This window comes from Tribolium madens, unplaced genomic scaffold (genome assembly GCF_015345945.1).
Source record: "Tribolium madens isolate multiple individuals breed KSU strain unplaced genomic scaffold, Tmad_KSU_1.1 Scaffold_2;HRSCAF=44;Tcas5.2_LGX, whole genome shotgun sequence".
Classification (NCBI taxonomy): Eukaryota; Metazoa; Arthropoda; class Insecta; order Coleoptera; family Tenebrionidae; genus Tribolium; species Tribolium madens.
Genome location: NW_025400995.1, coordinates 7,044,192 through 7,071,722, shown reverse-complemented (window position 1 = coordinate 7,071,722; position 27,531 = coordinate 7,044,192). Strand labels below are relative to the sequence as shown.

At 33.8% G+C, this 27,531-nt stretch overlaps 6 protein-coding genes across 7 annotated transcripts in view; 3 read left to right on the top strand and 3 right to left on the bottom strand.

The window, feature by feature from the left end:
* The window catches only part of LOC123006320 (Kv channel-interacting protein 4-like), a 53,493-nt gene extending 35,133 nt beyond the window's left edge, over positions 1–18,360 (top strand). For both annotated transcript variants that reach the window (XM_044400724.1, XM_044400725.1), the window contains exons 4-6: positions 9,404–9,474; positions 17,181–17,393; positions 17,449–18,360. In XM_044400724.1, coding sequence (XP_044256659.1) covers positions 9,404–9,474; positions 17,181–17,393; positions 17,449–17,559 — 395 coding nt within the window. In that variant the 3' untranslated portion in view covers positions 17,560–18,360. The remainder of the gene's footprint in view (positions 1–9,403; positions 9,475–17,180; positions 17,394–17,448) is intronic.
* Positions 2,518–3,017, bottom strand: LOC123006325. The gene is made up of 2 exons (XM_044400728.1): positions 2,929–3,017; positions 2,518–2,882 (listed from the first exon to the last, which is right to left on the bottom strand). The coding sequence occupies exons 1-2, from the start codon at positions 3,015–3,017 to the stop codon at positions 2,525–2,527; spliced, it is 447 nt and encodes a 148-aa protein (XP_044256663.1). The 3' UTR covers positions 2,518–2,524.
* LOC123006321 lies at positions 6,026–6,536 on the bottom strand. The gene is made up of 2 exons (XM_044400726.1): positions 6,448–6,536; positions 6,026–6,392 (listed from the first exon to the last, which is right to left on the bottom strand). Exons 1-2 carry the CDS (start codon positions 6,534–6,536, stop codon positions 6,026–6,028), a joined length of 456 nt encoding a protein of 151 aa, XP_044256661.1.
* Positions 18,361–18,468: 108 nt separating the features above from the next.
* LOC123006319 (chondroadherin-like protein) lies at positions 18,469–19,949 on the top strand. The gene is made up of 3 exons (XM_044400723.1): positions 18,469–18,791; positions 18,842–19,081; positions 19,131–19,949. The coding sequence occupies exons 1-3, from the start codon at positions 18,561–18,563 to the stop codon at positions 19,851–19,853; spliced, it is 1,194 nt and encodes a 397-aa protein (XP_044256658.1). The 5' UTR covers positions 18,469–18,560; the 3' UTR covers positions 19,854–19,949.
* LOC123006318 (tyrosine-protein kinase Shark) lies at positions 19,888–22,933 on the bottom strand. The gene is made up of 9 exons (XM_044400722.1): positions 22,678–22,933; positions 22,478–22,615; positions 22,066–22,424; positions 21,567–22,016; positions 21,322–21,462; positions 20,752–21,274; positions 20,483–20,621; positions 20,277–20,436; positions 19,888–20,230 (listed from the first exon to the last, which is right to left on the bottom strand). The coding sequence occupies exons 1-9, from the start codon at positions 22,751–22,753 to the stop codon at positions 20,033–20,035; spliced, it is 2,184 nt and encodes a 727-aa protein (XP_044256657.1). The 5' UTR covers positions 22,754–22,933; the 3' UTR covers positions 19,888–20,032.
* Positions 22,934–24,954: 2,021 nt separating this feature from the next.
* Positions 24,955–27,455, top strand: LOC123006743 (lipoyltransferase 1, mitochondrial). Its single transcript, XM_044401464.1, has 3 exons — positions 24,955–25,593; positions 26,262–26,583; positions 26,633–27,455. The coding sequence occupies exons 1-3, from the start codon at positions 25,105–25,107 to the stop codon at positions 26,989–26,991; spliced, it is 1,170 nt and encodes a 389-aa protein (XP_044257399.1). The 5' UTR covers positions 24,955–25,104; the 3' UTR covers positions 26,992–27,455.
* Positions 27,456–27,531: the final 76 nt, after the last annotated feature.

The following is a 27,531-nucleotide window of genomic DNA, read 5'->3' as shown; positions in this document are numbered from 1 at the left end:
TAAAATAATTGAATTAACAAAGACCGACAATAACTTTTACTTTCATGAAACAATTGTTTAAAGCACAATATTGTCTTCTAAAATTCTTCCCTTTAGGGAAACAAGGGATTCGATCCTACGTAAGATAAAACAATAGTATTCCACCAACGCTTTTCCTCGAATGACACCAACTCGCTTTAAATGATATCTAACGGATTCTTTTCCACTCTATCTATCTTTCCCTCATTAATTAACATTTCGCAGTTGGTTAACCACTTAGCTTAATGAAAAGTGACAGTCTCCTATTCTATTTTAGCGAATGAATAAATTAATGTCATTTACATTAGTTGCGATTAGACCGCACCAAAGCCTCACATAGTTGAAGCTATATTTAAGGACAATTTACGTTATTGCAAGTACTGCAGACTCATCTTTGATCTATATTTCATTTTCATTAAAAATGAAAAACATTTCGTTCTTGTCTTTTAGATATACTTCGCATCAATACTGATGCATTGAGTGGTCGCTCCTTACGTTTTATTTCTTCGTTTCCTCTTGACCTGCATTTACAACGCCAGAAGCTCATTAATTATTTTAATGATGACATTTATGTTAATATCTTATTCTGAACTTTACGTCGGTTTTTGAAATGCCTTTAAAAGCCTGTAATTTAATTAGATACAGGTTCCTGCAAGGTGGCTAGCTGTAGTGTAATCTCGTCTATGTAATCTACTTACGAACCCCCGAAAGCTGATTATCACACTTGCAGTTGTTAAAGAAATGCATTTTAAGACAGCTGAGATATTGCTGTACCCAAAACGACGGTTGGCTGTTATTAATTCCCTTATACAATGTAAGATAATGATCTTAAACATGCAAATGGCAAAACTGTTGCTTTTAATGAATATGCATTTACATTTGGTGTGATTTTATTCGCGAAAATTTGCTTCTACATTAAGACTCGCTTTAATTATGACGTAACTCTTGATAAATAATTAAAATAAAAATAAATAATTAAAATAATAAACAGAAGTGGTAATAAAAATGTTTTTGTCTCGTGCGTAATTTAAAAATATTGAAAACCATTGATGGAAGTCTTTCTTTAATGGAAATATGATATAGTGTGTCAATATTTAATAACCCTTAAAATATGTGGCGGGGTGTTTACAGAGTATATTGTTTGGAGAAATGAAATACACTGGCTCGATTTCGCAACAATTATTCTCGAATAGAGAAATGGAATAATAGCGTCTTGTATCCCTATTCACTTAACTATCGCTATAAATCTACAAAGTTTTTCGTTCATCGTTTACATCCTTGCTAATTGTTAAACTAACCCCGACGTAATCCAGGACTACACAAAGATTAGACCTGAATAACCTGTGCTTTAGTACGAATGATCGAATTCGCCTCTGTTAGATTTTATCGAACTTTGTTTCGAATTATTCCTTGATTGATTAATAATGGGACAAGCGATTAATCATCCAAGAAGCTTTTAAGGGAGTTTGTCGATATTGGCATTTTTAATGCTCGTTCAATTTTGGTTTGATTGCGTTCCAAACTTTCGATTCTTTCATTTTTGTTGTCTAAAGGAACAATACAAAAATTTGACACTAAAGAACGAGTGGTTTGAGCGTATCTCAAGCGTCCCGTCAAGCCTATTCTTTTGTTACTTTACACGCAGGTTCGGAAGAAGTCATGCATTTACAAACGTTAACCTGGCATATGTTTGACTTAATATCCGATTCGTCAAAAATTATTTTCTCTTCAACTGAACAGGTCGCAAAAATTCAACGAGTGGTTGTTGAATGAAATGTGAAAATTTTGGAATAAAATTGAGCAGTTGAAAACAATGGCCAGATTTTCAACTTTCAACCTTCAACTTTTCCAATTCTAAAAGAAAACGATTATTTTGCAGATTTAACCCAGACCAGCGGTATGGCAGATATAAACTAAAAAGTAAAAATTCGTATAAGAGTTTTTGTTTATGTTGTTATTATCAAATTATCAAAAATATAGTTTTTCACACCTATTCCAGTTATTTCTATATAAAAAATGGACTACAATCGACCATTTTAAGTGTTATTTTCGTGCTAATTTTAAAACTTGAATTTTTTGTTCAAAAAGAAGGCGTCGTTTTCCCGTAGCTGTAGATCTTTTTTAATTAATCAAAGTGATTGCCGATTTCATCCGTGTGATAGAATTATTGTTAACTCTTGATTCACCCAAAGGAAGAATTTTATTGCCAAAGTTGTATCATTTTGGTCCTACACCATTGCATTGCTTGGTTTTGAACAGGTCGCAAAAATTCAACGGATACGAATACGAATAAAAGTGAGCAATTGAAAACAATAGCAAAAATTGAACCAAAAATTTTTAACTTGCTACATTCAATAGTAATTGGAGCTGTTCTATAAAAATTGACACAAAAGACTAACGAAAACTTTTTTTTTCAATAGACTTTATTTTTTAATGTTTTAGGAAAGTATGTACAAAATTAGTTTACAATGTGAACAATTTTTTAAGGACTAAATTAATTACATTTTTACAATCTTAACAACTTATAAGGTTGGGATCGAACATTTTTCTTGTTTCGCTGTGGTCCTACACATTGTTTGGTCTTCTCTTCAACAGGTCTCAAAAACTCAACGGGTGGTTGACGGATCACAGTTGGAGCTATACATCGAACCTTTTTTGTACCATTGGTTCCAAACATTTTCGTTGGTCCTTTCCGCTCAATCGTCATCAGCAAACCGGGATTTAAAATCTCTTGTCGTTGTCTTTCACGTTCGGCATCCAATTCTTCTAGAACTGTCCTTCGCAAAACTGGATCTCCTTGACTGATTTTGCTCCACAAGCCATCTGTTCGAACCACGTTCAGAAGAGATGAAGGGTCCAAAAACCTGAAATATTAGAAAAATAAATAAAATAAAAATAAATTTGACTTACCGAAAAATGGTAGACCACATCTCCACGGGCAGACGGAGCTTCGGCAAGGCGAAATTCGCAGCGACGAGGAAAGGAAACACTTGGTACATCTTGGAAAGCTTGGAATAAACTGAATTTGGGTAGCATTGGCCGCTGTTTAAATACAGTGCGTCCCCACCTCTTTTGGAAAGCGGAAGAATTGTGGGGGTGCGGTGGGGGTGATAGACGATAGGAATAGAGAGTGGGGGCAAACATTTTCAGTGGTTTAAGTTTTGTTCCTTCAACTGTTATATGTTCAGCTAATTTTTTTCAAGATCATAAAGTATTTAATTAAGAGAAATTTTAGCATTTTTACAAGCCTTTTATTTACTTTTCTAAATTTAATATTTATAAGAAGAAGAAAACAAACTGAACCGACAAGAAAACTAAACTTTAGCAGGTGTATTTTTTACGTAAATCCTTGAATATCTTTCTTTCACCATTAATTTCAGGTGAATTTGTGAGAAGTGGTTGATACCAACATTTGTTCTGATTTTGTGGTTTAAAGTGCAACTGTTCTGTATGTTACCGCAATATATATATAATCCTAATAAGACAGCAAAATTGTGTTCCCTTGACCCGTCAAACAAAAACTAATACAGCGACTAAGCAAGATACATCCTATTTGATACATTCTATACTGATGATAAGAAACATCTCCGGCAATCTCATCATCTAGAGAGCAACACAGTTGCATGTTAGCCACTTCCCACTTTCAGTAAGGAATGAAATAATTTCTCTTCTCATAAAGTCTCTGAAACATCTTCGGCTGTCCCAAGCTGAAACACAGTATATGCTTTAATTAATGTTTTACTGGACCCAAAAATGACGTATTATTTAACTTAAACATATCGTTTTTAAAGGGAATTTAAGACGTGGGTGTAAAAGTCTCCAAAACATATTGAAAAATTTATAGTGCCAGATATGCACTGTGTTTTTCATTAGTTTAATTTTTACATTTAAAAATGGAAAAAAAGTAAATACAATTTCAAGCAGTTTTTAGTACAAAAGCAATTAAGTGATAATAGTACAGACGGGGTGTTCCAATAGAAGATGTAATTTCAATTTCCCAAAAAAAATATATTTTTTTTGTTTAACGATTATATTTGTATTTCAGAATCAAGTTCGAACATTGCCATTAAACATGGAATACAATCTCTGTCAAATGTTCGCCTCTGCTTATTTGGCAGAAAAGCATTCTTTTACGGAAGTTTTGGACATTTTTATATCAAGAACAAATATAAAAAAAGACAAAATATCTCAATCACTTTGGGAAGATGTCGGCTTTATCGCCCTTCACATTTTACTTTCGCATTTCTTTTAAAAAGCCACAGGAATTAATTTTATTCCATGGGTTTTGTTTATTATGTAATTTTAAGCAAATAATTACTAATGAGTTTGTTAGCGTAAAAATAAACCAAAACATGTAATAACTCATTTTGTAAAAATTGTTGGTTACTGTGTTTTTGCTTGGCACAGCCGATCTATCAGTCTGGTAAATTTGTACAAATATGAGGAGTTTTAATTACACTCTTATTTCATTATCATTATCCTTAAATCTTAAATCCTTACATCAATGATGATAATGGATGATGCTTTGAAATATTGATGCACACGTAAAGACTTTTGGAAGTTTGTTTAATTAAGAAAGGACGAAAAAATCCCGACGAAAAGGTTTCGAGTTTCTCGTAAGATGGAGGTTTAGGCCTAAAACCCCGTTAAGTTCCCTGGAAGTGAAAGCACTTTGACGCAACGTGCATTTCAGGAACGTCAAGGGAATATGCTCAAGACTATGCGTTATCTGCTCATATACTACGTGATAAACTTTATCAATTCAATAGTGGATTTAAAGCCCTTTATATGCCACAAATAGACAATGTTATCAAAGCCTACACTCCCTATGCTTACTGATTCTTCCATTTAACAAATGCAGCTTTTGGAGACAGTGTATGTTTTACAGACGCCCGCATGTCTGTCACTGAAACATCGCTGTAAAAAATATTCAACGATTGACTATTTTTACATATCAAATCAAACAAAACTAAATTAGAATTTAGCAAAGCTTTTATTGACTTTACAACAGAAAGGCGTCACTCTATTCAGATAATAGACGGACTGAAATTCGCATGGGATCATTTGCCGAACGACCTACTGACACTCAAGATACAAGGACACCTAATACGAACAAACTGCCGTCCTAGAATAGAGGTCACAATCAGAAATTGCTTCAAGACAGAAAATGCACTCAGTTATCTATAATCGGATATAAACTCAATTAATTTTGCAAAGCTCTTTTAAAAGGATTTTACACTTACTGAAATAGGTGTTCCGTTCTGGTGTCTACACAAACCTGATTATAATACACAATATATCATTGCTATTGAGATAATTATTTACTATAGTCCTACACTACTTGATAAAGATTGAGATAAATTTCTAATTTCATTTTAATTAAAAGCGTTCAGATTTATCGTCTTCAATTCTTTCAAGTGCTTCATTTTTGTTTCTCATTCTTTGCTTAAACTTTGTTTACAAGGATGCACAATTGGTGAACAATCTAGAAGGGTTTTACGGTCGGAATCTTTATGGCTTCAGTTTCGACTGGCTGTAAAAAACTGACGATAGAGAGAATTTGAATGTTTTTCTCGCTTTTGTTATTATATTTATTTTTATTGTTCAATAGGGATTTTTTGGTGACAGACAGAATAGTTTTGGAAATATAAAGATTCATAGTTAAAACTATAAATTAAGTTAAGAAGGCTTATGGTATAACAAATTGCCGCATGAAATTTATAGCTGCCTGGATAATAACGAAAAAGGCTGAAAGATTCAACTGTTGAGCTACCGCTCACCAAGTGTGTGAAAAATAGGACAAATATGAATAAAAGTTAACAGTTGAAAACAATAACCAGATTAAAAAGAGACTTGCAATTGCTTCAATAGTAATTGAAGCTATCTTGGGAGACTTGATACAAAAAAAAAAACAAAAACGATTTTTTTTCTAAAAGATTTTATTAAGTTATGTACAATATTATTTACAGTTTTTAATTTTAACATTAAGAACAAAAATATTTATAATTTACAGTCTTAACAACTTATAGGGTTGGGTCCGAACATTTTTCTTATTTCGTTGTGGTCCTACACCATTGCATCGTTGTTTGGTTTTCTCTTCAATAGGTCTCAAAAATTCAACGGGTGGTTGTTGGATCACAGTTGGAGCTCTACAACGAACCCTTTTTGTACCATTGGTTCCAAACATTTTCGTTGGTCCTTTCCGCTCAATCGTCATTAGCAAACCCGGATTAAGAATCTCTTGTCGTTGTCTTTGACGTTGGGCATCCAATTCTTCTTGAACTGTTCTTCGCAAAACTGGATCTCCTTGGCTGATTTCATGCCACAGACCATCCGTTCGAACAACGTTCAAAAGAGATGAAGGGTCCAAAAACCTGAAACAAACAAAGTATTAGTAAAATAAACACAATGAAAATAAATTTAACTTACCGAAAAATGGTTGACCACATCTCCACGGGCAGTCGGAGCTTCGGCAAAGCGAAATTCGCAGCGACGAGGAAAGGCAACACTTGGTACATCTTGGAAAGCTGGGAATAAACTGATTTTACTAGCTCATGCAGCGGTATATATACACCTTTTCTCCCGCCCTTCTGAATAAGGGTAGGAAAATAGTGGTGGGGTTAGGGAGAGTGGGGGACTTGCCATGTGGAGAGTTTTTTACTGATTACAATTAAACTAATTGTACTAATTGCAATTAGGAGATTTAATAATTCGGCTACATATGGACGAGTGAATTATAATCTCTTGTAAAATCAACTAGAAAGTGTATTACAAAAATATAATTATTTACTGGCTTTACACAAACAGTTGTTCTAATTTTGGTTCAGTGCTGGTGAAATCTATTACACTTGGTAATACCTTCCATTGGTTCAATCTGAAAATCCCCTAGACATTTAAAGTTCTAACGCTCAAATCGAAAGTGTTTTTAACGATTTTACTGGTCGACAATGAATCCATTAAGATACAAAAGTTTTATGTTATTCCCAATTTTTGTAAAACACGTTGCGAATTGACAGCGGAAACACTTAAGTTTTCTAAAGTCTGTGTTTTGATGCCTAATCGATCACCAAACTTAGAGGCTTAGAAACTTTTTTATAACTCAGATAGTTCTGTGGATGCTCGAAAAAGTATACATCTCTAGAGAGTTCACATGAAAAGTTTTTTCAGAATATTATTAAATAATTCATAGACTGCTTGAAAAGCCGTCTCTGTGTTTGAATTTCCACGATGTCAATTATTTTAGGTAAACTTGTTTGAGCATAATTTTATTATTTAATATTCATCGAACGCAAATAAACAGGAAAACGCTCACACATTTTTAATACCAGCTCGACTGTGTTTACTTTAACAAACTCATCTTGTTGTTTCATTTTATTTATTTAAAATTTAACAACTAGTGTTTATACAAGCATATTTGAGTTTTTTTGATTACAAAATTGAAATTCCACTTTACATAACAATAGAGAATCTAATTAGAAAAATTAGTTTATTTTTAAAACACAATCAATCATTTGAAAAAAGTGCAGAATAAATCTGGAAAAAACTCAAATACTAATTTGCTTTTACAAAACCAAAATCATATTTTACCTCGGCACAATTGACTTTTCTTATCGCAGTCGTTTAAAAATTCTTTGTAAGTTATTTATAGAGGGGAAGAAATATAATGATAAAATTCAGACGTTTGTGCGAACTGCGCCGAGGAAGGATAATTGCCCCACAATTACGCGCTTTAATCGACCAATTGCTCCAATTGTCATTTCATGCAAAATTATTACTCCAGAATGACTAATAATGGCACATAGATGTAATTAACTCACGTAAAATAACTTTTCTACGCCAAATAAAGTATCTATCTATCTATCTAATGTTTTAATAAATGCAAAACAAGTTTAGCTGTTGCAACTTTTAACCTAAGGTGGGCAAACTTTGTTCATAGGGGGCCAAAAAGTTTAAGAAATTTTAGAGAAGGACCAGAATTATAGAAAAAATGAATCTTGTTTTGAAATATTTTAATCATATAAAATAAACATTACATTACATTAATACACACTTTCACAAATATTAGTTATAAATTACAATTTAACTTTTATTCGAATAGGTGTATGAGACATATGAAATTGCTTTTGATTTACCATAATATCTCCGAATACAGGTTCGATGAGGTAACTTTCAGCAGCGAGAATTTACTAAGAATTTACTATTCATTTCGAAGGACCGTCGGCGGGCCGGATTAAATCCTTTCGCGGGCCGTACTTTGCCCACCACTGCCTAAGACAATAATGGAAAATACTTTATCAAGTTTTAAAAGAACGAAAAATCGTAAAAATACAACAAAATACGGGTTGCTTGGAAATGCTCGAATTGGGATTCCTCGGATTTTTCTTATACATCAAACAATTAAGTGGCTACTGGGTTAAATGCGACGTCTCAGTTGCAGTTGTGACACAACCGGATAAACGGTCACCTGAATCGATTTTTAATTTCCCATCTAAATCGGGACGAAATGTACGAATTTATGAGCAAGCATTGATCGGGAGATAAATTTAGCTTTGTAGGATGCAACCCTTCTATATTCTACGTCAGAGATTGACAAATTACTGCACCAATTTATTATTTGACAATGGAACATCAACGCCCACATCAGAGTTTTTCAATTTTAAACCACACATCACACATTTAAAAGTATATTAATGTCAATGAATTGAATAGGTTCGTTCTTTGAATATGCGATACAGTTTTTGAAAAAAAACATTTTCTAGTCAGTTTCAGGAAAACTGGAACCGACATTTCCACCCAAAACATTCCTAATCCTATTCCAAACTAATCTTGTTGGTAACATATGTCTTGTGGGACTCCGGTTAAGTGTAATCAATTAAACTGTAGATGTGTATTGTAGCGAACATTAGTTTAGGTCGTTGGTGAAGTGATTAATTATCCAAAAATTCGAGAAAAGTATTATCGTAGGCATGCAACCAGTAATACAATTTCACAGTTGAGTTTTTTCAAGTCAAGGCGGATGTGTTATATGATCCGTACTTGACGATGTGAGAAAGAAAAAATATCAGTAACAGTAACACAAGGCGTACTAAAGTAAATGCATAAAAAAGCAATACAGCGCGTATATTGATCGAGCTTAATAATTTGTACTGGGGTTTGTTTCGTTTAATTCGAATTATTAGATAGCTTGTGTGAATTCTGCTAGATCAGGATTTATTATGTTCAAAACCCTCATAATTGCCTCCAATTATAATCCTATATTACAATTCTAACTTTTACTGGGCCCTCTTTTCAACCAAATGTTTTACACAGTATGCGGATATAAATCAAATAACATTTTTGGTAAGTGATTTGTAAATGCCGAAAAGTGATGAGTTTTTTGTTTCAGATGCAACGAACTACGCTCATTACGTCTTCAACACAATCAAGCAAAAACAAACAGGAAAAATCAGTTTTGAGGTAAAATTGAAAGTCCACATTTTTATCAATCCAAACAATGTAAACGTGACGTAAAAGGTTATCGTCGTATTGACAATTTTTGACACGAATATTTTCTTCCTTGAACTTTGCAATAATCTATCATTAATCCAACAGCCTCGCAAATTAATTAAACAATTAGAGCATTGCTGTGACACTCGACCATTACCATTTTGTTCGATAAATATTTATTATTCACGATGGAGACGACCAATGCGACCTTTCGGGAAATTTATCATTTAAACACTTATTAAAAGAACAAACCAAATAGTTCATTTAGTATTTAGCGGACATAAAACAATTAAAAAGGGATAGTTGCCCATTTTTATATGTCAAAAACGACATAATTATAGGTTTAGCTACGTGTAAAACTCTCTCATCTCTTTGCCAAGCTTCAATTTAAATTACTGAAACCTTTTAAAAGCACGTATTACACCACTCTCAGTGCGTCAAAAAGCACTTAAATCAGTACATTTCCTTATATAGTGACAAGATCAATAAATCTTCCTTATTTTAAGCCCTTGCTTTTTTAACTAAAAAGGATCTTTCTAACGCAACTTCAAAGAATTGTGCCCATCACCTGCCCAAATTACACATGAGAATGTTCTGTGTTTTGCAAAACGTTCCTATAAGAGGATAATAATGTATTCAATAAATAAAACATATCGACTATTTATAAAAATGTTAATGACATAATTTATATGAATAAATTTCCCAATATTGGATTTTTCATTCGGCACATTATCTTCTGCTATGGTTTATTTATAGTACGTCAAATGTCAGTGATAATCGGATAGATTTTTAACTGATCATTTTCAAACTATTTCACAATTTACAAAAGCAATTAACTTTTGGTTCATTAACTTGTCAATCGAACGTTTTGTTTGTTATTTTATAAACAGCTGTAGATTATAACACATGAAAAATATTTTTTGATATAAGCTAAATATAATTTTAGAAAAATTCGAAAATGAGTTATCTGTTGTAGTTTTCCAATAGATAAGACACATGTCTTAAAAATGAAATAATAAAGAGATTTAAATTTTCCTTTTTATGACTTTATTTGTCATAATCCGGGATGTGTGAAGAGTTGCATCCGGATGATTCCACCTGCATTGTCTTGTCCTTGGCCATGGCTGGTGGGGCGACGTTGACGCCGGGGTCGAGTCGAGGTAATATTGATTCCTTCTATTAATAGCAGAGGGTGCGCTTGGTGCTTCGCATCATTCTGTTCTTAGTCAGGTTTTGGGGTGGTTTATTGTGTTCTTTTTCGTAAAATTCTGTGCTTACTTTTCACCAGAATCGTGTAATAATGTCGGAAAGCGACGTGTTGCATAATTCATGTGATTTGTTCAGGTAGCGCGTCCATACGCTACAGTTTTATTCTATTGTTTTCCATTACAGCTATTTGCGAAGCCGTATATGCAAAAAGAGAATATTTAAGGGCAGTGCTCGCTTCGGGAGACTCTCCCCTACGATGTTCTGCCTTATTTAACTTTTCTATCTAGTTTATATGTTTGGTCAGTAAATTTCGGTCCAACTATTTCCTTTTTTCTTCTCTCCATCGATATTTTTGAGGAGGTAATAAAACTACTTGCTGGAACGCTTCATGCGAATTGATAATGTCTTACGCAATGCGTAGGAAATCTATTGTCGATAAGTTATGCGTTGCGGTTTTCGCAGCCACCAAACTCAAATTATACCAACTGCTTGACTCGGTACAAATCGCCTTAATTAGTGGTAGCGTTCCTGAATACAAAACAAACAATTAAAACCGACAGAAGGAACTTACCCACCAACCATCCGTAAATAAACTCTTATCACTGATTGTTGTTGCTAAGCTTAATTAAGGCCAGTCTTACACAAATCAACCACATATCAGTTGAAAAAAATACACTTTCCTCCAGGCTATCGATTGTTCTATTGTACGATATGGATGAATTAATAATACTTACTGTTAGATGATTAATGAAGGTTTCTCTCTTTCTCTACATACATATTATACATATTACGCAAAAATTAAAGAGGAAAAATCAAGTCTTAATGCCACTCCTGCTGTTTTGAATACAATTATTTTATAGCGTTTGCAAATATTCACATAAAATCTCTGGGATAATAATTAAAATAAATGAGCATTAAAATTAAAGCAATTCATTGGAAGTACATTTTATTTCCATTATTTCGAAATAAATGTTTCAATGGTCACAATAAAATGATCCCCTACTTGAATTTTTAATAACAGCATTAAGTTTGAAAAATAAAAACAAAACCAAAATTTACACTTTTCTGTTTCCTGGCATCAGTGACTTTTGATCTTTTCGATTATCATAATTAAACATTTCAAAATACCAAATCAATTTTGCAATTGCTTTTCATTTCTGGACTTCATACTTCACAATAATCTAAAAATTACAAAAACAAACAATATAAATAAATAATAAACAAAAGTACATACATTTATATTTGAAACAGCCTTTATTGTTTTAATTATTAACGCTTTCAGTTTTTCAGTGACACGATGAGGTATATGGTTGTAATTAATTTTAACGTTAAATGAAAAATTTCCTAATTAACGTTGTGTAATAATAAATTGCGTCTAATAAATTATTCTTTTACTTGACTAGAGCTACAATTACTGTGGACTGAGTTCATTATAAGAGAAAATAAGACAGTGGTTTCTTATTTATTTGTTTGTAATGACCATTTTTCAAGTTCTTAAAGTTAGTTGGAATATTTTTTGAAATTTTTATGTGTATCAAATCGCGTTTTTGAATTATGTTCGCATCCAGTTTCAACAAGACCCTTTGCATTCCAACTTCCAACAATAGCAATTCAAAATCTATTTATGTATTTATATTCATGAACATTATTCCTATTGTGTATTCCCAGTAACTGACAAAGCAGTATTCAAAAATTATGACACCGCCCCTGTAAAAAGCATATATCCTTTGTTTGTTTCTTTGTTGGTTTGTTTCGACGAAATCTGGATTTATAACCGTTGGTCAAATTTATATGCCATAACCCAAAGCTCCAATACATCAGAATAAGGTGACAGAATAAGATTTCCTGCTTTCAGAAACGAAACTAATTTGGAATATAGCAAACGACTTTCAACTTGATTTAATTTCCTCAGCAATCTGTTACGACAGAGACAACGGTTTCAATGAAAAAATGTAACGCTGAAGAGCTATAAATCAACGAGATGAAATCATTGAGCTGGCGAGAATTTCGGCAACCTCCCATATTTTTATTGCGCACGCTGATGAATGACTGCTTTTAAAAACAAGGGAAATATTCGAAAAATCAAATTTTTATGAGCCAACCGAAAAAAGAACAAATGCTTTATACATTTATGATAGTGATGGAATTTCAATTTTATCATCATTATGATTATTTTACTCAAAATGAAAAACCCCAAAATTGACCCCTGCTTTAGATAACAGTTCTGGGTGTGAAATATTCAACCCTTGCTAGTTAGTATAGCGTAAACATCGTCATTTGAACCACAGCAAATGTCACATTTAACCCCAACTTAATTAATATCATTATGGCCAGTTCAGAGATAAGGACTATTTGTAGCAACCTTCTTTGGGGTATCTAAAAAGCGATAATGCCACCCTGGTTGTATATACATTAATGGCTCGTAAATAAGGAAGAGGAAAGACAGTGGCTCTTAATTACTCATTTATAAATGAACAATTAACCATCCTGCAGACTGAAAGAATAACTAACTAAAATAAATCCTTTCTCTTGTCGGTTTTTAAAAACTAATCAAAAAATTCTTTATAAAATATTAAATCACAAGTCTCCGATTTTCAGTATTAACACTCCTAATTAAAAATCAGAAATTTTCTATGTTACTAAATATTACAATGCAAACACATTTTTGCCGTTTCAATCAAAGCGCAACAGTTGAATTTATGAGGCTCGATAAGAAACGAGTTTCCTTCTGAGGGTTTCACAATGCAGGTAGGATCAATGTCCAACTTTGAAAAGTTGTGTCAATAATTTACTCATCTTGAATATTGCGAGAATTAGTGAATGCAATAGCTTTCCTCCAGGGTCTTGACATATCAACAATCATTTCTGTGATTCCCCAAACGGATTAAAGCTCGACTGATCTCAAGATAATTGGAGCCTTTACATGTGTTACAATTACGAGATATTGCATTTCTGCAGACACCAACCATACATTATTTAATCACAATGCATATGCATTAATTTGTCTTAAATGGCAGATTGTTGCACTAGAGCAGTAAATTGTTATCTTTCGCTGTCAGTACAATGGACATAACTCCATTTCCTCTCCAATTTTTATAAAGTAAAATGAAAGTCGATCAAATTAATTAATTCAAATTTAGATTTCGAATTGGCAGTGAGCAATTTACTTTCCCAGGAGTAAAATTACAGTAATATTTTTATTAAAGAAAAAATGTTTTGCAACTTTGTGAGTAGTTTTACACCTAAAAGTATCCACGCTCCTAGTGAATTTATCGAGCGAGAAACATTACCGTAACAGTTCCATTATTTCAATAAATTTGCAGCTTATCTGCGCGTGATTATTTTCTGTTTACATTCCGATTTCCCTGAAACTTAACATTTTTCAACTTTTAAAATCCCTAAAGAGAAATTCAACTTTATCCGTTTCAAAATCAGCCTTACTGTTTACTACAGCCATGTTATGTTTATAATGGTATTTTTTATCACTTCCGCTTGCCAAACTATCAAATAAATTAGAAATATTTAACTGTGGCAAATATTTGTTATTTGAATGATGTGTTAAACTATGTATATGAAAAGAAAGAGCTTTATCTACGATATATCTGTTTGGTCATTAATTTTGTTGAATAAAAACAGCAAAACACCGATTTCAGTTTAATCGACATATTATGTTATCAGAAATTTTCTTTTTACTGCATTTTGAAAGATATTACATAATAAAAAAATCTTAGAGGAGACTGGCATTGTTTCAGTTACCTGAATCTGAATCCAAAATGTGATTAATTACATTTTAGACAATTTCTAATGGCTTGAAACAGAGTCTTTTATTTTCAACACGAAAAATCAATTAGAAATGTCTCGAAAGTTTCTTTCAGAAGACTAATGATACTACGGCACAATATTTCTAATTTTTCTTCAGTTCAATCTACGTGAGAATAGACTTTTAATTAGCTCTAACTCATTAAATTGTGTGACTTAAAAAGGGACTCGTCTTTGAAGTACGGTAAAAATAACATTTTAATGTTTAAACGACAGTATCATTCTGCCAAACCAAAATACTCCAAACTAATAAAAATGAGTTCGATGTAAGATTGATTAGAAGTTATTTTAAGTCCTAGACCGCATATTTGTTTTTTATGAAGTTCACAAATGGAAATGTCAACGGTCAGGCACCTTCAGATTAGATATGACCCTTTGTCCCATCAATCTTAACCGGTTTTTGTGTAAAACTAGCAACGCAAATTTCAATATAATGGAATCCACCCAGCTTGCAATAAATCGTTTTAAATGAATCTGCAATCTGTTGTCCTTAATTAGTTTGATGAAAACAAATCCCGGCTTCAAAAAATAACAATCCCTTTCGAATAATTTGTGTGCAGCTAAACAGACATGCATAAAACATGTAGCAGGAGTTTTTCTGCGAAATAAATAAATTCTGCTGAAAGAGCAGTTGCGTGCGTGAATCGCTTTATAGCACCCCATCTTTTCTGCTGAGGTAATAATTCCAGATACTAATAAGAAAACTCAACCCTTCATGTGAAAAAATCAGATACTGATGCTTTTTAAACGCTCCATTGAACATGAAAATATCAAATTCGAGCAATTATAAACTTGTTTGCTTCACCATTAGAAACAATACATTGCTGGATTGTCTCGACCCAATTTTATCAATTATTCGTAAGTTTTTTTTTTTTTTTGATACAATAATTACGTCAACGTTATCGAATATCAAAACATATTTACGTACAAACAACTTGCTCATACTTAAAAAATCTCAGACTGATTAAAATATTGCTTCCTGGATTTGAAGGCTTGTATAGGAAAAACTTTATGTCTAAAACATAGAGTGTGTTAGACCATTCCATTCGATATTAAACTTTTAGGAGAAAAAAGTTGCTAAACTCACGAAGCAGGTTTTTAGGGCAAAAACTCCTATTGCTTCAAATGGAGCTTCATTCCTTTTAATTGTGCTTTAATTAAAATTAATTAAACAAATTGATTTCGTAATTAAAGGTAAGTACTAAATATGTAACTTGGTTTTTATTCAAGTAGAAACAGCATGGAAAGCTTGAAAACATCAAAGGAATGAGAAGACTACAAAGAATCGACTCGTGTAGCTCAAAGCTCATAAAAGTATCGAACCTTAGAAAGGTGTAACCTAAAATATACGTATCATTCCTATCACTTTTTTGTTTAATAGATCAGCTGGCTAACAGGACTACAGTGCGTAATAATAAATATCAAGCTTCAAAGATTTTAAATGGGATTTTTTTCACACAATCTGAAGTTGATTTTATATTTTTAATTAATTTTTAGATTAAAAAATATACAAAATAATTACAAACATTTTCATACAATTTGAAAAAACACTTCCATCTTGGCCCAAAATTCTGTATTTCAAGTTTCAAGTGAGTGTCAAAGCAATATTCTGAATTTGAAAACTATTTGTATAGTATGTGATTTAATATGTTAATGAATGCTTTGGTGGTCCCATTCGAATTGCCCTAAAATAGCTTCATTATTGTGGTAGAAAATGCGACTTCCGTCTTAATTTTGCGTTGCAGAATTATCGAAGTTGTTATAAAATTGATAAGTCACAATCGATAGTTCGCGGAAAAATTAGGAAAAATCATACAAAATAATTACAAACATTTTCATACAATTTGAAAAAACACTTCCATCTTAGCTCAAAATTCTGTATTTCAAGTTTCAAGTGAGTGTCAAAACAATATTCTGAATTTGAAAACTATTTGTATAGTATGTGATTTAATATGTGAATTATTGCATTGGTGGTCCCATTCGAATTGCCGTAAAATAGCTTCATTATTGTGGTAAAAAATGCGACTTCCGTCTTAATTTTGCGTTGCAGAATTATTGAAGTTGTTATAAAATTGATAAGTCACAATCGATAGTTCGCGGAAAAATTAGCAATTATTAAGTATAAATAATGATTGTCATTCTTTTCCATCATCAAGGATACTAGAACATTCCGGTAAATTACGGAGTAATGATTTACTTTTTTAAATTTTACGTCCATGCATGTTTCAATCAATACGGGATTTCTATATTTTGTTTGAACTGCGTGATATGAACTACGGTCCTGTTTATGAGCACTCAAACAGGCAAACAAAACCTGTTGCAGGCACGCCAACTTGCTCCTGAATATTTAGCAACACACGATACCGTCGTTTTGAACACCTGTGGCAACTTACGTCAATTATGTATTCAAATCACATCTACGGATTATGTTATCAATAATTGCAATCGAGTGCCCGACATTCATATTTTTCCGATTTGAAAAGAATCGTGTGCTTTATCTTGATGTTTGTAAAAATATTTTTGACCTTCTTGAGCAAAGTCCAAGATTTATCGTTTTGCAGACCATTGTTTATTTATTTCTTGTAACGCGGGGTCAAACTGTGGCGGATCTATTAATAAACGCTCTTTTGTTTCGGGTAATTTTCCAGGATTTTCTTAACATATTGTCCAAGGTGTCCAGAGGTAGCGTCCAGGAGAAGCTCCAGTGGGTGTTCGGATTGTATGATTTGAATGGTGATGGGCTCATCACCAAAACTGAGATGGTGGACGTTGTTTCGAGCATTTATGAAATGCTAGGGAGAGCGACGCATCCAAGTGTTAACGAAACCTCAGCTAAGGAACACGTAGAAAAAATATTTCATGTAAGTGATAAGTCGTACAAAAAGCGCTCAAAGCGACTTTTTATTTTCTTTCCAGCTAATAGACACGAATAAGGATGGCGTCGTCACCATCGAAGAATTGGTGCAGTGGTGCTCTAGAGATGAACATGTTCTTAAATCTTTAGAAACTTTAGACACTGTATTGTGATCGTATGTGTTGTCCATTCTATATTTTGAAAGTCAACCCCGGATTTCCTCGAACAGCCTGTACATATATTAATGTTAAAAATACTCAACCTATCTCATTATACATCTCATTACGTACCTAATTTGTTACTGTAGTTGTAAACTTTACAACTTTATACGCCAAATTTTAATATTGTTGTGCTAAATTGTAATTAATAGAAAAAAGTAGAGTAAACCTGCACGAAAACTGTACATAAGAAAAGCTAACGTGGCTAATTTTGGGGCCATTTATATTTAGTGGTTGTAGTTACTTAGAAAAGACTATTTTGTGCTAATACGAAATTTTGGTGTTTTATTGTTACCTAAAACATGATTTTGGTGTTTCTACTGTAAGCATCAGTATTAAATCCGAATAGCGTGCTCACATTTATTTAAATAACATTATACATTAAATGTAAATAAAATCTTCTTCTTCGCTAACGACCGCAGCACAAAAATCGTTCGTACAAGAACACCACTTGGAATTATGCGGCTTTATCAGTTTTTTACCTAAATTAGTTTTATAAACCTAACGTTACTCAATTGTTATAAGTTTGACTTGAAATTCTAAAATTTTAGAACTGTTACTTAGAAAAATGCATGTGTTATATTCTTGTAAGGGTTTGACCCGCCAAAGTTCGTCAATATTGTGAATATTTCATAAAATTTACAGAAACTTATTGTGATAGCATATTTATTATAAGTAATTAAGTACATTTACTGTCACCTAAATTTAATGATGTTACTAAGAACAATAAATATTAAATAAGTGTCAGTGTCATAATAAAGCACCTATTATTCTATTTACTCGCCCCAGCGCCATCTCTGATACCGCCCACACTTACCTTAGAGAAAATCATAAAATGGCTTATCAGCTTATCACCAAATACAAACAATTGCAACAAACCGCCGCACTATCTCTTTATCTAATCAGAATTCGTCAGTTTTGATTATAACAGTGAAATGTAGGTGGGTGGTAACAAAATGCAATTTTTTTCGTATATTTTTTTCTATATTTTACTACCAAAAACATTAAGCAAACAAATCGAAATTAAGTGTCCGCAACATTGTAAATGCGATACTTTCGAAACTTTAAGACGCGCCACTTGCACAAACGGAAATTTAGCAGGAATAGAGTCAAATATACCGACACAAACGCAAATTCTAGACCTATCCTATAATAGAATAAGTTGGCTTAAGAAAAATGTGTTTAAGGTAATTATATTCCTTTTTTTCTGTTTAGTTACTCTAAATTATCTTTGAAGGAGGAAAAACTCACAAATCTAAAATTACTAAACCTGTCTCATAATATAGTGGGTCACATTGAAATGAAAGCTTTCAAAGGACTGAGTGACTTAAAGACATTAGATTTATCGTACAATAGTGTACAATACATAACCCCAGCCTGGTTTAGGGATATGACAGCTTTAGAAGAATTGTATTTAAGAGGAAACAGCTTTAGTATACTCAACAGTGGCCCAATTTTCGCCTCAAAGTCACTTAAAGTAAGTCACTCAGTTTTAGACATGACAATACACATTTTTTTGCTTTCAGCGACTAGACTTGAGCCTGTGCCGCATATCTTACATAAGTCCGGATTCATTTAGTCAAATCACATATCTGGAAATCTTGGACGTGTCTGAGAATTATTTGATCCACCTCTATATCGCGACATTTGAGCCTTTGCGGAATTTGCAAATCCTTAATGCTGACAACAATTCCTTGGCCTGTGATGGTGTCACGAGAAATTTGGCGAAATATTGCACCCAGAAAGGAATAAGGTACACAGATCCATGCACATCGAAAGTTGTCGACTCGGAGAAGTTTCAAAGAATGGTTAATTTAGCCGAACCGGAAGACGAAAAAAATTCATGGATTTATGACGATGGTCAGGAGATACAAAATGACAATCAAACAACAACAAACGAGACTTGCAATAACGTTCCTGCTGATAAGAAAAGCCTGTTACAGGAAATCGTCGACTTGTCACCAGTGTTATCAATTTTGTTTCCATTTATTTATGGAATTGCTGTTGGTGTTTTGATATCATACATACTCAGTGTTTTTTCCCGGAAAAAGAAGGAATCAGAAGAATCCACTTACGTTAGTTATGACTACGGCGATGAGAATTTGCGAAGAAGTGGTACGATTAGTCGGATACACAGTCGACTTAGTCGAGGTGTTGGAACAGAAGAGCGGCAAAATTTACCCCTGCGCGAATGGAATTTATCTGAGTCAACTCCAGTTCTGTTTAGGAAAAACCAAGCAAACTTTTAATCTCTCTAGCCTGCTGTAAATAAAACTGTGATACTTCTCAAAATACTTTTATTTATCACTGATTATGTACAAAGTGGAATGAATAAAATCAAATAAAACGTAATAATTTATAGTGTAATATATACTATATTGCACTTATGAGTATGTCAAACATTAAAAAAATTATTGGCACATAAAAATCAAGCCAAATTGGCATTGGGTAGCAATTCCCTTATATTCATGTATTCCGTATCAGATGAAAAAAACTCCAGCAACTCCTTGAAAGTCGGTCTATTTTCAGCTTCGTACTCCCAACACTTCCTCATAATTTCATAAATTCGGTCAGGGCAGGCTTCAGGTTGTTTCAACCTTTCTCCATCTTCGATAATTTTGATAGCCTGGAAAAACATTAGAACTGTGCACAATTTTGTCATTTAAACTTACATCAGACCCTTTTAATTCGCCATAAGGCACGTCACCGAAACTATACATTTCCCAGATGGTTACACCAAAACTCCAAACATCACTTTTATGGGAAAACTGCCCGTAGTTATAAGATTCAGGGGCGTACCACTTCAGTGGCCATTTTCCGCCTTCCAAAGCTCTAAAAAAATCTCAAAATCGGGGGATTAAAAAAACTTGAAACTGACCTGTAATATTCATGATCAGTGCCCAAAGCTCTAGATAAACCAAAATCGCTAATTTTTGCCTGATGTTGGGAGGCTAGAAGGATATTCCTTGCGGCCAAATCCCTATGAATAAATCTTTGTTCTTCTAAATAATTCATCCCTGATAAAGCAATGATAGATTAGTCGCCGATTAGGTCATTAATTTGATACTTACTAAATTCCCAAAATTGCATTAATCATAATTACTATTATTAATTACATGGGATTTGAAATCATTGAAAAAAACTTACCGCAAGCTATCTGAGCGGCCCAAATCTTGAATTCATAGTTTGGGTTAATACGGTCCTTATTTATTATAATATAATTTAACATTGATCCTAGTGCAACTAGTTCTTGCACCATCAACAGAGGGCGTCCTTTCGAAAGCCCAATTAATTTAACGACACAGTGGTGATTTAATTTCATCATAACGTGAGCTTCTTTTAAAATAGCATTACTTGTTTCGATTTGTTCATGTCTGACTGTTTTTATAGCAACGTTGATTTCTTCTCCGTTTCTCTTTATATAAGTACCTTTATACACCGAACCGAACTCGCCTTCCCCAATAACATTACCCATTTTTAACCTTTCCAACGGTATATAGTCTTCTTCGTTGTCATTCGTTGTATAATTATTGTTATTCGAAAAATTTGTTGTAAAATGGATATTTTGAAATTGACTAGGAAAACATTTAAGCGACTGAGATTCGGTTAAATTTATTATTTCTTGTTGGGGTTTAAGGTTTTTCTTCTTTTGTCTCGGTATTGTAGTACACTAAAACAACCATTAGTGGAGCTCTACAACAAGATATTACAACTTACTTCAGGAACCGGGGGCTTAGGTTTAGGAGGTACAGGAGTTTGTAACACTGTTGGCAAACCGTCAGGAATAAAACTATAATATTCAATGATATGCTCAAGGGATTCTAAGTAGGGCCCATTGTCAATAAATAAATAGTCATCCTAAAAAAATTACTTAATTAAGTGAGAAATCTTGTTTGTCATCGCTATGTAAGAAGCAAGTTACCATAATAGTCCAGTTTCTTTGTTACATAAAAATCACTTGCCTGTTTTCTGATGATGTAATTATAAAACAATGATTCGTTTATAAGAGTCAGGACACGTTCTTTGTTCCGATCGCTCCATCTGACTAAAAACGTGCCATCTTTCGTACTAAATTGTTTAATGGTAGTTTCAGCTTCATGTCGGTCTAAAGTCCCATGATACCAAAAACTCCTATGCGTTTTTGGTGCTGGACATTGGTAGTTTTCTAAAATTTCGGCACATTCTATAAAACCATTTTTCCTAGCGAGATGCGATGGCAATTGATTGTCCTTATCTCTAGGATTGACTGGAGCATTTAAGCTTAATAATTCTTTGACCACTTCTTTGTGGCCCCGACTGGCAGCTTCATGTAGAGGAACAGCTCCAGTTTCGGTGTTCCTTGATTGGATATTAGCGTTGGCAACTTGAACCAAGAGTCTTACAGTACTTGGAAAATTGTTTTGGCAAGCATACTAGAATGTTTTTGTTACCGTAATGTGAATATTACTAAATGAATCTTACATGAAGAGGAGTATATCCGGCAGTGTCTCGTAAATTAACGCTAGCACCGTAATCTATAAGTTTTCTAAGGATGTCGTCCTTGCCATTCATGCTGGCTAAATGCACAGCCGTTTGTCCGTACTGATTCTTAGCTTCGTGTCTACTATAACCAGGCTTTAGGATTTCAGAAACGATTTTGTAATTTCCTTCTCTTGTAGCCCGATGTAATAAATTGTTCATACGGCCGTATCTACGTGAGTAATCAGGAGGTGCTTCCCCTTTAACAGGAACAGTCAACGACAAACCCTCTGAGAGAATTCCCTTTGTGTTTACATAGTGCTCTATCAAACTCTCAAGGCCGTGGATTTTAGTATTTTCATCTAACCCAAGCAAAAGTTTGCCCTCATTCTCTATAAGTACTAAACAACCTTACCTATTGAAAAAAACGCATCTTCAACGTGTCTACGGATTTGAAAATGACTAACATCATTGTTGTGAAGAACTGATAGCACAAAATCGCCCGTTGAGGAATTACTCTCACGCACTAAAAAACTCCCATCGGGACGTCCCTCTATAAGGAAATTTCATTCCGAAAATAGACAATCGCCCTCAGAGAATGTCTCAAAGACTTACCTTCTTTTAACAGGTTTTCAGCAGCCTCCCGTGACAATTTTCCGTGATACCAAAGAATGTCCTCATCTGTGCACATTTTTACAACTGGCGATTAGACCTGACATTCAATGGGACACTTATTTCCTGCTGAGTCAAGTACAGGTGAAAACAACACTCAGAAAATCATTTTACTACTTCGTCAATAATATTATTGTTAACTATTACAGGAAAAATGTCAAATTAATTGTGACTCACGTGCGTGCGCACAGCGCACATGTTTTACAACTGACAAGTGCAACTTTCCATAATACGCAACTTCCATACAAAACTACTATTCATAACACAAAATCTGTGTCTTTTTATTATATTTTCTATTAATGGATTACAATGATACAAGAATGCTCATTATTATTTTAATTGTATTTCACGTATTTATATAAAAGTGGAAAATCTAAACCTGCTGGATTTCATAAATCCTGAAAGCAGTGGCGTGGAATTAAACTTTAATTTAAAAATGCCAAATTAAAAAAAATGAAATTTTCATTTGCTCAATTAAAGTAGACCAAAAATAATTGAGACACCCATAAATTCTTAACATAGTAAAACTTACAAAAGTCAAAAAGTTACTTAAAGCACAATTTTATCTAAGTCATACCATTAAATGTTTTTTGTATTATTTAAACAATGCGCTAGTGTCAAACTATAAATTAAATACCTAAAAATAAAAAAAGTCCAAGATTTAATTAGTATTTTCATTTTTAGGACCCGGAAGTGTAAAAATAATTTTATAGTTTGTTGTTACTATTTTTAATAATTAACTTAATTCTTGCAATTTGCAATTTAATGTCTATTTGCTCAAATCGTAATTAAATCTCGTGCTATTTTAATCGTCACACTGACAACGTCGCAAGGTAAAATAGGTCACAACTCAAGACGAGTATTTGATTTCTGTGTAAAACAAAAATCCATCTAACAACAGGACAAATTTAGAGCCAAAACACTCCACCATTGCCACTATTTCATATAGAAAAAACATTACGTATATACGTCGTGCCATTTTAATCGCCATTCTGCCACTCAAGTCAAAAATTTGTAACCTACTTCTTAAAAAACAGTTTCGACGTTGTGGCGATTAAAACGGCACGAAGTGTATATACCTAGATACGAGTAGATAGTGTATGACCTTTTGAAATTAATCAAGACTGGAAAATTTTCTATCGACGTTTTATAATTTTCTTCTAATTAGTAGCATTTAGTAAAATTTGCAAAATGTGTCACAAAAACGAAAAAATGTGACCTTTAGTTTAAAACAAATCATGTTAATTTTGTAATAAACTGCGTTGTAAACAATGAATGTAAGGTATGAATATACGCATCGGAATGTGTTAAAAATGATAAAATTTCTGCTTGTCATAAACCGAAGATCCCGTGAATTCGGCTGTTTGCTCCGCCACTGGTCGAAGTGACCCTTTTTAGGTCGGGGTGGGGCGAGGGACAAATATAAACAATATCAACAGGAAATTCGAAAATAAAAATACGAAACAAATGGCAAATGAATGATTTTGTCATTAGCAATGATTGCAAAGGTCGTCTGCTGTCATTATAAATACTGGAATTGAATTGTTCTAGATTTGATTGTTTTGTGTTCGTGTCAGGGCCGTAATTCCATACACTGGAGCGGATTCATTTATGTTAAAATCTGTCTGGAATTAATGGTAAGTGATAAGTTATTTCGCGTTAATGTAGATAATGTAGATAATAAGTTTGTTGATCTTTGGATGAACCTTGTCAGGTTTGGGTGAATTACACCTATTAGGTTGCAAAAATTCGTCCTATTTTTAACCTGCATATTGAGCGGTGGTCAGAGTTAAAACTGTGACAAAAGTCACCGATCACGACTTGGACAGTGAATAACGAGAAAAATCGGGCGATAAGCGAGTTTGCCGATTTTACGTAAAGTGTCTATCACATGGTAACAAACGAAAGGATAGGAATTAATCTGGGACTTGTTTTTCTTTGTCTTTCGATAAAACATGACCCCTGTGAAGATAAATGACCCCAAGAGCCCGGTTTATATAGAACGGTAAAGTCAGCAGCAGTTTCAGTTGAGTGCTTTAAGCCCAGTCAACCTAACCTCAATCGTGTGTGTGTTAACCCCCCGTTGCTTTGATTTAGGAGTGCAAATCTGAGTAATTCGCCCCTAACCGCTCATCAATTTTTTTTTCTTCATCCTGGCAGCAAAGGGAGGAATGCTGAGTACTACTAAAGATTGTCTTGGTCTTCGAGTTCGTCTCAACGCCTTGCACCAAACCTGGAAGTGGCTGCACCAAACCATCACCGTCCACGAGTACCTCATCGCCCTGACAGCGTCCCATAAAAACGTTTTTATGCGATACGAAGCAACCTGTTAGAGACATTCAGGGCACAACATTTAAACCGCGTCCCAAAATGGCACTAGTGCAACGCAAATTCGTTATGAGTGCGATTCTCTCGCGTTTCGCTCGCGCTTATTCCACCCCAGTCCAAGAAAAAGACATTAAAAAATCAGTATTTATCTCGCAATCCAAAGACATTTTCACTAATTTAGCCCTCGAGGATTGGTTGTACCGAAATTTCGATTTTACCAACCACCATGTCTTAATGCTCTGGCAAAACGACCCCTGCGTCGTTATCGGCAGACACCAAAACCCATGGCTTGAAGCCAACGTTCCAAGTCTCAGTTCTATCACCGAACAAGGGGTCCCACTCGCTAGACGCAACAGCGGCGGAGGCACGGTCTTCCACGACCAAGGCAACCTCAATATGACCTTCTTCACCTCCAGGAATCACTACAACAGGAAGTACAACCTTGAAGTCATCACCAGAGCCCTTTTCAGGGAGTACGGACTCAAACTACAGATCAGTCCCAGAGATGACCTTACTTTACGCAATTGCAAAGTATCCTTTGGAAAACCGTGATAACGAGACCACTTAAAACTGGTTAACATAAATTGATAAATGAATTCATAAAAACACTTGCACAACGCAACATTTACATACGGCCATTCAGTGCTAATGCGCCTTTTGACCCCCCTTGTCATTTTTTATTACATAACAATTTATTTTAAAATACTGCCACACATGGCAATTGTCTGCTAAACACGAATTTAATTATAATTTCGTAAAACTCAACTGTTTACATATCGTTTGATAAACATTACACAAAAAACTGAATACTTTGACAAATTATACAAAATCATTTTTGTGAAATTAATCATTTTGACGCATTGCAAAACATTTTGTTAGCTTTAAATTTTTTAATTCGAGAACTTTTTCAACTTGAAGTCTGCATGCTTCTCAATTTGTGCGCCACTTTTAAGCGTATATTGATTCCTGATCAAACAACATTAAGTCTTAGAAAAAAAATTCTAAATTACTTTTTCAATATTAGGGTTGAGATAGTTTTTTATTTTTTAGATGTCATTTTACATAATCAAAAGAGTTATTAAATAATAACCAAGTATACCAAATTAGAAAAAAAACATTTTCAGGATAAGAAAAAAAGTGTAATTTGAGATCGGATTTTTTCAAAAAATTCTTTTGGGTGTATTTCCTTGACTAGTCAGGTTTCCGGCACTGCGGCGAAATTGGGGTGTCCTAGCGCCTACCACCACTGCACCCTTTTGGTGAACACCAACAAGGTGCACCTGAGTGAGGCCCTGCAGCGCTTGGACGTGGGCATCGAAACGAACGCAACAAAATCCACCAAATCGAAGATCCTCAACTTGTGTGAGGAAAACCCGAAGATCAAGGTTCCGGCTTTGTACAAAGTGATGGGTTGGGAGTACTTGCGCACCCATGCTTTATCGGTCAAAGACGGCGGGATGGAGTTGGCCAACCAGCAAAAGGGCTTCCAAATGGTGAACCCCACCGAGAAGTGGTTCCCAGGTTTGTAGTTGAGTGGTTGGTGAGGGTCGGTTTTGAATGGTCTGTTTAGGGATTGAGGAGATTCGGGACAATTTGCAAGGTTGGGAATGGCGTTTCGGGAAAACCCCAAAGTTTACAATCAGTCGCTCGTTTACGGTCCCGGAGCATTTGATAAGTCAGGATGTGCCGGATGATTTAAAGGTCACGATGGTGGTGGAGGGGGGTAAAATCAGCGATGTGAATTTGTATGTTCCACCCGGTTTGGTCGCAAACGGTTTCAGTGGTAATGTTAATGTTATAACTAATCTTATTGGGCACAAATTTTCTGAGGAAGCATTAGATAACCTGGAATGGTCTCTCGGGGCTCTTGTTAATGACAAAGATAAGTTTGTTACTGATTGTGTTAAGCAAGTTATGCAGTCGGTATGACAGAAAGATGATTAATTATCTCTTCTGGCCGAAATATGTTCCTAATATTTTCCTCAGCTAGTGCCATTTTTCTTTTAATTAAATTATCATCACATATTTTTAACTGGTAGATAATTGTGTTATTTTCTGATATTCGTTATATTTAGATTAAGTTCAAAACCGTTTCAACAACGGTCAACAAGAATTAATCATATCATTGTTAACTTACATTATTAATAATTGACTAATTTTTTTTTCGTTTCTTATTAGAATGGAGCGGATGCGGAGCCTGAATTTTGTAAATAAATTTAGTTAAGTATTTTCTTTAGTTAGCCAGCTTTTTCCTTATTTACTGCTTGTTTAATTTTTCTGCATTTTTGTGTTAAGATGTTGTGCCTTCAAATATGTAGATTTAATACTTTTAGTGATAATAATAAGTTATGTAATTATATCTTTGGATAATAAATGAACTTTTTGAAAGGTAACATGTTTGTCTTTTTCTTTAATTAAAACCAACTTTACATAAATCACTCGTTGGAACAAAAATCTAAAAAAAACTTG